This window comes from Bos indicus, chromosome 7, assembly GCF_029378745.1.
Source record: "Bos indicus isolate NIAB-ARS_2022 breed Sahiwal x Tharparkar chromosome 7, NIAB-ARS_B.indTharparkar_mat_pri_1.0, whole genome shotgun sequence".
Classification (NCBI taxonomy): Eukaryota; Metazoa; Chordata; class Mammalia; order Artiodactyla; family Bovidae; genus Bos; species Bos indicus.
The window spans coordinates 62,064,183-62,077,678 of record NC_091766.1 but is presented as its reverse complement, the minus strand read 5'-3'; the positions used below and the strand labels follow the sequence as shown (position 1 = coordinate 62,077,678).

General features: G+C 47.1%; 1 protein-coding gene across 3 annotated transcripts in view; it reads left to right on the top strand.

The window, feature by feature from the left end:
* ANXA6 (annexin A6) overlaps positions 1-12,200 on the top strand; it is a 46,904-nt gene extending 34,704 nt beyond the window's left edge. For 2 of the 3 annotated variants that reach the window (XM_019965264.2, XM_019965265.2), the window contains 6 exons: positions 2,553-2,570; positions 3,449-3,542; positions 4,692-4,787; positions 7,451-7,509; positions 8,841-8,963; positions 11,778-12,200. In XM_019965264.2, the coding sequence (XP_019820823.2) occupies positions 2,553-2,570; positions 3,449-3,542; positions 4,692-4,787; positions 7,451-7,509; positions 8,841-8,963; positions 11,778-11,837 (450 nt within the window). In that variant the 3' untranslated portion in view covers positions 11,838-12,200. The remainder of the gene's footprint in view (positions 1-2,552; positions 2,571-3,448; positions 3,543-4,691; positions 4,788-7,450; positions 7,510-8,840; positions 8,964-11,777) is intronic. The other variant, XM_019965267.2, reaches the window with a different exon arrangement.
* Positions 12,201-13,496: the final 1,296 nt, after the last annotated feature.

Below are 13,496 nucleotides of genomic sequence, written 5' to 3'. Positions count from 1 at the left end.
ATCCTACAATATGTGGCTTTTGTGGCTAGCTTCTTTTACTTTATTATAATATTTGTATATATTTTCATCCATATCATATCATATATCAATACTTCATTCCTTTCCATTGCCAAATAATATTTCATGGATATATATATATATATATTTTTTTTTTTTTTTTTTACCTCCATTAGCTAATAGATATTTGGGTTGTTTCTACTTTTCACAATTACGAATATTACTATAAACATTTATGTACAAGTTTTTATGTGCATGAATATTTTCGTTTCCCTTGGTTATATAGGAGTAGCATTGCTGGGTCATGTGATAACTCTCTGTTTACCTTTTGGAGGAATCGCCCAGATTAATTTTGGCATGAAGTAGCTGAGCTAATAAGGAAAAGCTCTTGTGTTGACTATCTGGAAAATTATTATAGTAGCTCACTGTGTTTCTCATATTACAAATACTATGATTTTAAACATGCTTTGAAAAAACAAATACATCTGGGAGTTCTCTGATCTAAAGTGAAGAATCTTTGGTACTTTAGGTTCCTTTTTGTTTAATTTTTTTTAAACATCTCCCTCTTTTTAAAATAGCAATCCTAGACTTTTTAGCATAACGTTTGAAAAAACTGTGGTAAAATACATTTAACACATCTTACAATTTACCTTCTTAACCTTTTCAAAGTGTGGTTCCTCACCGCTAAGTGCATTCACGCTGTTATGCAGCCATCTCTACCATCCATCCACTGACCTCTTCATCCTACAAAACTAAAAGTCTGTACTCATTAAACAGTAGCCTCTCTTCCCCCCGCCCCCACAGGCTCTAGTTCTTTTTATCTCCATGAAATTGACTACTCTAGGTACCTCACATATTTGAAATCATACAGTATTTGTCCTTTTCTAACTAATTTCACTTAGCATAATGTCTTCAAGGTTCAACCAGGTTTGTTTGTTTGTTTAATAGATCTTTTTCTTTAAGAGCTTTTATTTATTTATTTATTTTTGCTGTACTGCTCCACATGGAGGATCTAGTTCCCCAACTAGGGATCAGACCCATGCTCCTTCCAGTAGAAGCGAGGGGTCCTAACCACTGGACTGTCAGGGAAGTCTCAACGAGGTTGTTTTTAATATGGGAAAGTGTAAATAAAAACCGGAAGCAGGGACTTCCCTGGTGGTCCAGTGGCTAAGACTCCATGCTCCCGATGCAGGGAGCCAGGGCTCCATCCTGGTCAAGGAGCTAGATCCCACATGCCGCAACTAAGATACGGTGCAGCCAGATACATTTAAAAAGCAAACAAAACAACAACAGAAAACCCAGAAATATCCCATAATCCTAGTGGCTCTGACAGCTCCTATTTAACTTTTTTCTAAAAAATTAAAATAATGTATTTGCATGTTGAGAAAATATAAACATAAAATTTCAGGAAAAATACAATGCCAAAGTTCTTCCCCTAGTCCTTCTCTTTAAAGGTAATCACTGTCAATAGTATCTTGACTATCCCTCTAGCACAACTTCCCAGTAAATATGTAAGAGTGGGCACACTTTATCTTTTCTTATCAAGGTAAAAGAAACACTTATATGCAACATAATGTACTTTCTTGCTTAATTTAAATGGAAGCTCTCTCCTTAGCAGTCCTGTAGACCAGTCCCATTCTTTTTACTAGCTGAGTGGATTTCCATTGCTAGATGAACCATAGCTCAATTAACAAGCAATCTGATAATGGTTTCCAGTTTTTCTCTATTACCAGTGAGCACCCTTATAGTATATCTCCAAAGATATAGTTGGCTAGTTTATTTGCAAGAGAAATTCCTAGCAACATAGTTGCTTGATCAAAGGCATGCGCATTTTGAATTTTGATAGACATTACAAATTTATGCAACAAAAATGGTTTCTAAAGAGTAAGGCTATTGAGAAGTTTACAAAGAGGATGATTTCAGTCTGCCCAACAGAATAAATCAGTCAGCAGGGTTTTGGGTAAACAGACAAAACAAAACTCCATCCGGGGGGTGCGCAGGACTGACTGTATTTCGTTCTCAGGCCCTGCAAGTCACAGCCATTTGCCTAACAAAATAGTGTCCTAACCTCAGAACTTTGTGCTCAGCATGATGCAATGATGGAAGTTCACCCTTGTGAGATGACTGGGGCAGCTGGCATTTTCCCACCCGATTGGCTACATGTCCCCACCCCCCAGGCCTCAGCTTTCCTGTGTCCTGTCTGTAACACGAGAGGGTAGTGACAGGTCTCTGGAGGACCCTTCAACCCCGACGTGGTAAAGGGTGAAGGGAACAGAGCACTTCTCACATTGAACTTCTCGGTGGTAGGTGTGAGGGGCAGGGGGTCCTGTCCTGTACCCTCTGGTTATCCCTCCAGTAAGCACATCCATCATTAATTCTCAGACCTGTCCTCGTTTTGAGTCCAACTCAAAGATCAGGGGAAGGTGTCCCCCCAGCCCCTCCCTGCTCCCCATTGCCAATCTAGGCTACCTCACCTGCACCCCAGGGCCCCCTCTCTGAGCCTCCTCTGACTCTCGCCTTCCCCTCTCTCCCTTCTCTCTCCTCCCTGCTCTCAGGTGGCTGCTGAGATCTTGGTGAGTGCCCTGTTCTTCACGTGGATTTTAGTGGTCTGAGTCTGGCTGTGCCTCTGGGTGGGGCTGAGTGGGCAGAGTCAGGCACGATTTGGGGGCCTGTCCCCCAGGTTCTCTCTCTCCCCTCAGGACCTCCAAAAACCCCCACTGCATGAAAAATGGACTGGGCAAGTGTTTCCCAAACTTCACCACTCAACCACTTGCCAGAATGGTGCTATATACCACCAACTGTGAATAGTGCTTTAAATGGACTCTCATCTTAACCCCAAATGAGTTGTTTTATTTTTTACTTTCTGGATGCACCGTGTGGCCTGTGGGATCCTAGTTCCCTGGCCAGGAATCAAATCCTTGCCCCTTGCAGTGGGAGCACAGAGTCTTGATTGCTGAACCACCAGGGAAGTCCCAAATTGAGTTACTTTAAAGGAAATTTCATATCGATGTAAATAGAACTGACCCAAAGATCACTGTGGAAATAAATATGTGGTGTGTAAACACGTTTGCCTGTTTACCACACTTGGGGAAACACTGGCTAGACCATTTTTTCTTGCACACATGCACAGACACTTCCCCAGAGAGGCTTTCAGAGGGGTTTAAAGATGGAAGAAGAATCTGAGTCTCCATGCCCAGTCCCCGCTTGCCCTTTCCCCGGGCCCAGTCCTGTGTCCCCAAGGCTAAGGTGGGAGTGCTCTGTGCTCAGCTCCTCTGGGTGAGTCCGCATGGTCCCTGGGAGCCGGACAGGGGATGTGGAGACCGAGGAAGGGCCTCCTTGGGTCTTAGCCCAGCTTCTCACCGTCCTCGACCCAGGCAGACAGGAAAGTGAAAAACAACCAGGCTTTCTTGTGTCTCCTCTCCCCATTCCTGCCCCCACCTGGGCTCTGCAGGAAATAGCAGACACAACCAGCGGAGACAAGTCTTCCCTGGAGACACGATTCATGATGATCCTCTGCACGCGGAGCTATCCGCACCTCCGGAGAGGTGAGACCCAACTCCCTCCCCTCCCAAGGCAGTGGGAAGATCCCCAACCCTTGACAAGAGGAGCCAGCTGCCCACCCACCCGCCCCTCACCCCAGCAAGGGAGTTTGTTGGCTGATGGGGACTCAGGAACCCCAGGGTCTGGTCCTGGCTGTGCTGCTAACAGCATCATTGAGCCTCGGGCCAACTCGCCTCACCTCCTAACGGAAACACGTGTGATGCCTGGGATAAAGGATGGCAGGTGGCTTTAGCCTCCAAGGCCAACTCTATGGGGTTGGTAGTGGCTGCCTAGAATGCTGTGTTGAGAAGGATTTGAAGGTTCTGTGTCACGGTTCTTTGGTGACATCTGCCAGGAGCAAGGCAGTGAAGGGTGGTGATGACACAGAGACCACGTGCATGTCTTAGAGACACACACAGGCTGCCACATGCGCCGCTGTATGCGGCGACCCTCACATTAGGCGATTGTGAGGGGCCCTGACTACTGAGACAGTGACGATTTTACATGCACGTGCCTGGTACTTTGCAGTAAAATACTTAAGGGGCTTTAGCACAGTGACTAAAAGAATGGACTTGGGAGCTGGACTGGCTTGATTCGAATCTCCCACTTATCAGTCATGTGACCCCGGGCAAGTTACTGAATATCTGTGCCTTTGTTCCCTTACCTATAAATACGGGATTTTAATTCTACCTCACATGACTGTTGTGAGGATGCAAAAGATAATTATTAATGCACAAAGGCGCTTGGTACCTGATAACTTCTTAGTGTTATCATTGTGATTACTTGCATTAATCTCTATCCCAACTTGACTCGGGAGGAAAGGGGGGCCCAGAAAGGGAGAGGGGTTCACCCAAGGTCCTTCGGTGAGCTTGGGGACAGCTGTGAATAGCATGCATCCTCCTTCTACTACCCCAGCCTGAGTTCCTGACACTTGCCTGAAGCTCTGGGGCAGTGTCTGACTTGATACAGGCTTGGCTCAGAGCTCAAGGCAGCCTTGAGGTCAGAATGTCCTTTCCACAACAGCCCTGCCCGGTAGATTTAGGTCTGGGCTGCAGCCACGCCTGCTGCTGCTGGGTGGTGGGGGAAAGGATGATGTCCCCCCAAACCCTGCATCAGAGCTCACCTCCCACCTCGGGGACTTCTCTGGGGGCCAGTCTTCCAGGAGTTCATCAAGATGACCAACTATGACGTGGAGCACACCATCAAGAAGGAGATGTCTGGGGATGTCCGAGACGTGTTTGTGGCCATTGGTAACTGGCGGGGACCAAGGGCAAGGGCTGGGGAGGGACAGGAAGCATGTCCAGAGTCCCTGGATGAGTGTGGCCGTTGCAACTTCTTAAACTACTAGTTCTGGGAAATAAGCACTGCCACTTCTTGGGGTCTGTCAGCGTGTGACTGGCGGGGTAACATGAGGACTCGTTCTAGGCGGCAGGGTAGTGTAAGGAAAGAGCTCTCTCTGGGGACATGGCTGGGAGGGTGACGGCTGGGCTGGGTAGGGTGCAGTGTCCTGCAGGTCAGGTCTAGGACGTGTATACGCGCACACACCTTTTCCTCCTCCCAGCACCTGGTCTCTTTGGTTACTCTCTTACTGCATAATATTAGCTCTTGCCTTTGAAAAATCTCTCCCCTTTTGGATCTCAATTCTCCATGTATACAAATGACTGAGTAGATACAAGCGAAGGTCAGGTTTGTTTTTATTAGCGTTAGTGATTAGCAGTATCTTATTTTATGACTACAATACAATGCATTGTATTGATGCACTTTTTTTTTTAATCCTACCTTGAGGTATCAGTGGAACGTTTTCACATAATTGCCATCAATTACAGGATGCCTGTTGATTTTAGGGACTTCAAATGCGAGGAAAAGTTATTTTAGAACATGGGAAGCAGAGGTGTTATTGTCGTGATGTTATTATTTGATTTATAGTGGATCTTTACCAGCTGGGAGCAACGCTTAGGAGACAGAATAGCATAGTAAATCCAGGTTAAGTCCCATCTGTGCCGCTTATTAGCTGTGCAGTTATATCCTTTCACAGGTCATGAGAACCCTGTGCCTCAGTTGTCCTCCTCTGTAAAGTGCGTGTGATGATAGTACCAGATTTAAAGGAGTTAATTATACAACACTTAAAAAACAGCCTCCTGGCACATAAAAGGCACTGGATAAATATTAGCTTCTATTGTTATTTACTGTCAGGCCCTGTGTGAAGTTAGTTGCACACAGCTTTGTTTGAATGCTCACAAAGTGCTTTTATCTGCCTATTTTACAAAGTGGGATGCTGGGGTTCAGCAAGGTTACATAGCAGTAGTGGAAGCAGGGCGGGAACCAGAGGCCGTCTGAGCCCAAAGCCCAGACTCGTATTAATCGCAGAGTAACTGATCTTTGGAGACACGTCTCGACCTTGCTCTGCTCTTGTTGCTCCCGCTTTCCCCTTCTCCCACCTAGAACACGTGTATGTGCAAGTGTGTGCATAGATGTTCCGCTCCACTTCACTCCATCCCATGGCAGGCCCCGGGGTCCTCTGAGGCAGCTGGGCGGGCTTCAGGTTCCGGGGAAGGCTTTCTGGGCTGGTTATAGAGGATGGAAGTTTCTGCCCAGTCTCCTCCTTAGCCACACTGACTGAGCCCCACACTTGCAGTCAGGGCAGTCTCCTTGGAGGAGGTGACAGGACTGGGGATGTAGATTTGGGGAGGTAAAGTAGTGGAGGACAGACAGGAAACTTCTCCTTACCTTGGGGAAACAGAAGCGATGAGAGAGCAAAGGGAGACAGGAGCTTTGATTTTCAGGTCGAGGAGCTTGGGTTTTGTTTAGGAGGTGGTAGGGAACTACATAAGGACCCAGGAAGGTCAGTATATAATGTAGTCTTTCCCAGAGGGTCCTGAACCTGCTGCAGGGGAGGGTATATGCCTGTCTCCTGCATGAGTGTGCCCTTGGGATGCACGCTCCAGCCTCTCGGCCCCTGCCCTCCTCATAGAGATACTTTTACATCTAGAGTCATTCTAGTGTTTTGGCTCTGGCATCTGAATCCTCCTCCTTAAGCTACCTGAGACACCCCTTCTGATCCCTATGAGCTCTGGGGCCTTGGAATCCAGCAGCTGCTGAGGGCTAGAGACCTACCCACCCTCCCCAGCCTTGGAGGGTGGGAGGTTGTTACATCAGGCAAGCAGTATTTGGGGTGGCGCTAGGTAGGTTGATGTAAACATGTGCAGACTCTGGGGCAACACCCAGCCCCAGGGATTGGCAGTGCCCTGAATTACACTGACAGTCTCTCTTTGGTGTGGTGTTTCTCTCAATCAGGAGTTCTCAAACATTAGGCTGTGCCACAGTGAGGTGGGCAACCAGCCAGGTTTGTGCTAAAACCAGGAACGCCCCAGGCAAAGTGGGCTGAGCTGGTCACCCACCTTCCAAGGTACAGATTCAGCACATCCCAGGGGTGGGACACGAGAATGCACATTTCTACCAGGTTCCAGATGATGCAGACAACTTCCAGGAACTAAACTTTGAGAACCTCTACTTGAAATATTTCTTGAATCTGAGTCTCTAGGGCGGAGCCTAAAACCTGAGTTTTCCTCAAGTTCTTTGATTCTGTTGCACTTAGAAGTCTGAGGCCCTGTACCGTGGCTTCACAAGTGGTTTCTTCCCTTTGAGTCCTCTGCTAGCCTTGATTAGCTACAAGCACCTCAGCAGGAAACGAGATGCAACTGAGTGAGAGCCAGGTCCATGGATGAGACAGAGGAGGAGGTGTCAGGAAGGGGGAGTGAAGGTGTCAGGCCTGGGGGTGAGCCTGGTGTGGCCACGACCTTGGGCACAGGTTGCTGGGATAGGCTATGCTACTTCAGTAGCAGCATCAGCAGCCCATGGTTTGGCCACACCTCCTTTGACCAAGTACCCTGCATCTCTTTCCTCTTCCTACCAGTTCAAAGTGTCAAGAACAAGCCTCTCTTCTTTGCTGACAAACTTTACAAATCCATGAAGGTAAGAAAACTTACTTGTGTGTTCCTTTCCCTTTGAGCACTTCCACTTTGGTGCACAGGTGGGCACCACCCGCCGGGTCAGGAATTGGGTTGCTTCCACCTGGTTGATGTTTCTCAGCCTTTGTCCCAGGTCTGGTTCTAGGATAGTAGTTCTCAACCAGGGGTTACGTTGCCCCCTGGGGAACATTGGACAATGTTTGATGCATTTGGCTGTCACAACTTGGGGAGTGTTGCTTTTTGCATCTGGTGGGTAGAGAGCAGGAATGCTGCTGAACATCCTCCAGTGCTCACACAGCCCCCACAGCAGAGAATGGTCTGGTCCCAGCTGCCAAGGTTGACAAGCTTATTCTGGGAACTTGAAAAGGACAGTCTCTGCCCCCTTGGCACTCCCATTCTAGCAAGTGAAACAATGTCTTCTGTGACAAATGATCACAAAAGGAAGCGAGCGCTCAACTCTGGGACTAGCTCTGGCTTCCTGAAAACCCAGGCCACTCAGGCCAGCCTCCCAACCCAACAGTGGAGCCCCAGCTGCTGACAGAGCCTGGACATTCTGTTTAGTGGGAGTGCGCCTGAGACCCCTCTTAGCCTGCTGTCCCCAAACATGACAACCATCTCTTGAGCCCTGGCCATGTGCAGCCCTGACTCCTCAGCTGGTGTTCTGAGCTTCCTGGGGGGCAGAGGTGGGCCTTGGCTGCCCATATATTCCGTGTTCTGTGTCTGCTCCTTGGATCCTGTATTAATTTCCCAGGGCTGCTGTCACAAATTGAGTGACAACAGTGTATTCTTTCATGATTCTGGAGGCCAGGAGCCCAAAATGAAGGTGTTGGCAGGATGGGTTCCTCCTGGAGGCCCTAAGGGAGAAGCTCTCCCATGCCTCTCCCCCAGCTTCCGGTGGTTGTCTGGAACCCTCGTGTTTCCTGGCTTGTGGCTGAGTCCCTCCAGTCTCTGCCTTTATCTGCATGTATGTCCACATGTCCTTCATGTAAGGACACCAGTCACTGGATCTCGGGCTCACCCCAATGCAGTATGTCCTCTACTAATTTCATGTGCAAAGACCCTATTTCCAAAGTAGGTCACCTTGTAAAGCTCCAGGTGGACGTGAATTCAGGGAGCATGCTATTCAGCTCATATAGGCAATTGTTGCCTCTGTCTGCCCAGTCCTAGGCACAGGGGAGTTGGAGTCAGAAATGTTTATGGAAGACAGAGGCAGGATGTCCCACCCCAGGTTGCAGGGGAAAGGGAGCAGAGCAGAGATGGACACCCACGAGCTCCTACCTGACCTAGCCTCTTCCTCCTCCTGCCCTGTGTCTCCCTGTCACCTGACTCCACCAGGGTGCCGGCACGGATGAGAAGACCCTCACCAGGATCATGGTCTCACGAAGTGAGATCGACCTGCTCAACATCCGGCGGGAGTTCATCGAGAAATATGACAAGTCTCTCCACCAAGCCATTGAGGTGAGGGGCAAGCAGGATGAGAGGTCAGGGGGTAGGGGGCAGTGTCAGATGCTCCAACATAGAAGTTCTTTTTATTCCCAGGGTGTCACCTCTTAGAACAACTAAGACGTTGCTAAATGAGAGGAGATCTGCCTTACTTGCTGTTCATACCAAAATAAATTCCAGATGGATCGCAGGCTTATAATTTAGGATTTCCAAATAAAACGAGCCCCTTTTCTTGCTTTTTAAAAGCAATTTTATTGAATCATAATTTACAGATCACAAAATTCACCTGTTTTAAGGGCATAAGTCAGTAATTTGTAGTAAATGGAACAAATTGCACAGTCTTCTCCACAGCTCAGTGTTTCCACCAACCCACTGCCGTCCCTTGTACCTGTCTCCACTGCCGGCTCTAGACAACTTTCAAGTGACTTTCTGTCTCTAAAAATTTGCCTTTTCTGATTATCTCATGTAAATGGAATCAGGTATAATATGTCTGCTTTTTTCATTTATGAAGCCCATTTCTTTGACGTTGAAATTGACCAAGATCTTAAAGCTTGATGCTGGACTTGGTTGACAAAACCATGGGGAGGCTCACAGGCAGTCTCATACAGACTTGGTGGAGATGTGAATTGGTAGAACATCTTTATTATTTTTTCTTCCAGTTTTATTGAGATATAATTGACATATAACACCATATAAGTTTAAGGGTACAACATAATGGTTGACTTATAAAAATCATGAAATGCTTATCACAATGACTTTAGTGAACATCCATCATGTTATATAGAAACAAAATTAAAGAAGTAGAAAAATGTTTTGTGTGTGTAATGAGAACTTTTAGCATTTACTCTCAACTTTTGTATATTATTATATAATTTATATAGATTATATATTACAGCAGTGTTAATTATATGTTTCACGTTGTATGTTGCATCCCTAGTACTTATAACTGGAAGTTTGTACTTCTTGACTACATCATCCAGTTCCTCCTCCCACCACCCACAAATCTAAACTGTTTCTATGAATTTATTTGTTTTTGAGTTATAATTGATCTATAACCCTGGGTTATTTCCTATTATACAATGTAGTGATTTTTCTTTTCTATACATTTCAAAATGATCACCACAGTAAGTCTACTTACGATGTGTCACCATACAAAAGTATTAGTTATTGACTGTATTACAGTCAATGACCACAGTGTACATTTCATACCCATGACTTATTTTATTTGGCAACTAGAAGTTTGTACCTCCAGTCTCCCTCACCTTTTTCTTTCCTCCCTCAATCCCCTTTCCTCTGGGAATTGGTATTTGCTCTCTGTATCTATAGCTCTTTCTTTTTTGTTACATTTGTTCATTTATTTTGTTAGATTCTGAGTATAAATGAAACTATACAGTATTTTTCTGATTTATTTCACTTAGCACAATAATCTCTAGGGCCACCTATGTTCTTACAAATGGCAAGATTTCATTTTTATGGCTGAGTAATATTCCATTGCATGTATATGCCACATCTTCTTCATCTGCTCATCAGTTGATGGGCACTTGGGCTGCTTCCACATCTTAGCTGTTGTAAATTATTCTGCTATGAACATAGGGGTGCATATATCTTTTCTAAGTAATGTTTGTTTTCTTTGGATAAATACCCAGGAGTGAAATCGCTGAAACATATGGTGGTTCTATTTTTTATTTTTTGAGGAATCTCCATACTTTTTCCATAATGGCCTGTTTGGCTGAAAGTTTTACTTTCATTTTAGGTTTGAAGGATTCATTAACAAAAGAGACCACTCATTACACACACATTAAACAATTTTAATATTTAAAAGAGGATTATTTGACTTAATTTCATGTACAGTCGTTAAAAGAAAAGAAATAGAAACAATAGAGAAAGGTAATAGCATATACATCACCAAACTGAGCCGAAACCCACATTCAGACTTGAATAGCGCTTTTACTTGGAAGTTCCAAGTAAAAGCTATCTGGAGTCTCAATGGGAAAAAGGTCTCTGGTGATGCATCCACCCCACAGGTGAGCTCTGGGTGCTCCCGATTATAATCTCAGGCTACAGACTGGTATCATCATCAGTTTGTACACAAACATGCAGCTCTGGTTTTCCTATAACTTTTACAGTGCTTTTTGTTTCATCTTGTGGATCATAAGACTTCTTTGATATTAGGGGCTCAAGAACGTGCAAGACCTACCCGCTTTCTTACCCAAAGTGCTGCTGGTGTGCTTGCAGGCAGGCACGTAGTCTAGGCAAGGTCAGAGTCGGTCAGAGGCCTGCTTCTGAAGCCTAAATAAGGCTACCTCCACTTCCATTTCCCTAACATGCCAGACATACAACATAAACCTAATGATGTTCACATAAATTTCTGCAAGGGCTGGTACCCAGCAAGTGCTCAATAATGTTTGTTCAAATAAGGAATCCCATAACACATGTATTAATGATCTTAGGGGAAAAGTATTAGCAGAGTACAAGGGAAGAGGCCAGAATAGAGGGCTGTGATCACAGCAGAGGGGGCACCTGATGGTAGACAGGATTTGGGGGCAGTGCAGAGGGCATGCTGGATGGGGGAATGGTAGGCGTTTAGGTAGTAAGATGCTCAAGATGCTTCCAGAAGGAAAGGAGGGAGGTGAAGCCACAGAGCTTCATGAGGGTCAGACCACACAAGGCCTTGAGGCCAAGCTGAGAGCTTGGACATCTGAGGATAACAGGGAGCCACAGAAGGGACATGGGGGCCTTTGATATCCAGGCTGAGAGCAGCTGGGAGGAGGGGGCCTTGAGATCATCAGTATTGTTCCACTCACTCTGCTCTCCCTCTGACCTTGCCAGGGTGACACCTCCGGGCACTTCCTGAAGGCCTTGCTGGCCATCTGTGGAGGCGAGGACTGAGGCCACTGGTGCTCACGGGCACCTCTGCTGAGAGATGGTCAGCGGCACCACCTGCCACGACCCAGCCTGATGCTCCAGCTTCAGAGACTAAAGAAGGGACAGGGTGGGGGGAGGGGTCAGGGTGGGCGCTTGTCTTCAGCTGGGGTTTAGGGGAAACTCCCACTCCCATGAGCCACTGAGGGCCCGGCACGGTCACCCCTGCTCACGTCTGAGCGGCCGAAGAACCGGAGCCATTGATCCCGTCCACCTCCACTCCCCATCCTCCTCCTCCTCACGCCTTCCCAGCTTCCATCTCTTGTCACAGCCCCTGCCCTGCTCTGGGCTTTATTGAAGCCAAAAACATACTGAGCCTCTGTCTGTGAAGTGAGTGATGTGTGTGTGCTTTTATGGTGGGGTGTGGTGGCAGGTGCCAGTTCTGGGGGGCGGGAGAGAGGAGGAAATGTGCTGAGCCAGCTGGCAGTCCTCCCACTGTTTCACTGCCACCTCATCCCGATTGTGGTGCTAGAGCACTGAGCCAGGAGCCCGGAGACCTGCGTGCAAGTTTGCACCTGCCACACACCTGTTTTGTGACCTTACACCAGTCTCTTTCCCTCCCCGAGTCTCTATTTTCTTATCCACAAAATATGGGTTCGACAAAAAGATCTTGGCTTATTCTTCTAACATTGACATTCTAGGATGTGCCTCCAAATCGTTCCCTTTCCATTTCTCTCTTTAAATAAACAGACACATACAGGCGCATAATCGCATTTCCAAGGGGGGTCTGTGATTTTGATGTAGAACCTGCAGCCTGAGTTGTCGCCATTAGAGCCAAGGTGTTAAGCTACCCAGGAGTGGCTTCTGTCTTCCCACCCCAAATGAGGGTCAGAGCTTGGGTCCAGACTGGGAAGGCTGGCCCAGCTGGCTCTAGGTTTCAGGTCCCTTCTCTCCCCTCTGCTGCCTGGATGTTTCTCTGTGAGATCTTCATCTGTTAACCTCTGAGCCCAGACTTCCTCTTTTGAACTCTTCGGGGGCACCAGATGTGATCGTGATCTGGGGAGGCCTGTGGAAAGCTTCCTCTTTGTGAAGATCAGTGATGAACAGGTCAGCTGCACTTTCTCTATCTCCCTTACCTCAGCTCTGGCTCTGCTCTGGGATTCAGATCTCAAACTGTCTAGTACCGTGGCATGTGGGTGCCTAGGGGCTGGAGGGCTCTGCTCCCTGTCCCAGCTGACCTGCCCTCTCCTGCAGTTCAGTATATGTTTATTCACTGATCAGGGAACGGGGTGAGGGGTGTTGGGAAACATGCTGGTCTAGTCTTTTTTTTTTTTTCCTAGCTGCACTGTGTGGCATGGGGGAATGTTAGTTCAGTGATCAGGGATTGAACCTGTACCCCCAGCAGCAAAAGCTCAGAGACTTAACCCCTGGACCACCAGGGAAGGCCCAGGTCTGGTCGTGTGTGACCTTGGACCAGCCGCTGCCCTCTCTGGGTCTCTTCATGTGTGCAGTGAGGGGTTGGACCTGACAGTTTTGAAGAGCCCTCTCTCCATCTGAATGTAATGAGTCTGAAAGGCAGTTACCTTGTGTCTTTCCCACTTCCTTCCCTCCACCAGGCTGTGAGCCCAACCCTGTGAGGGTCAGCTGAGACTTGTTTGGGTATTTGCCCAACTTAATTGTTACCAT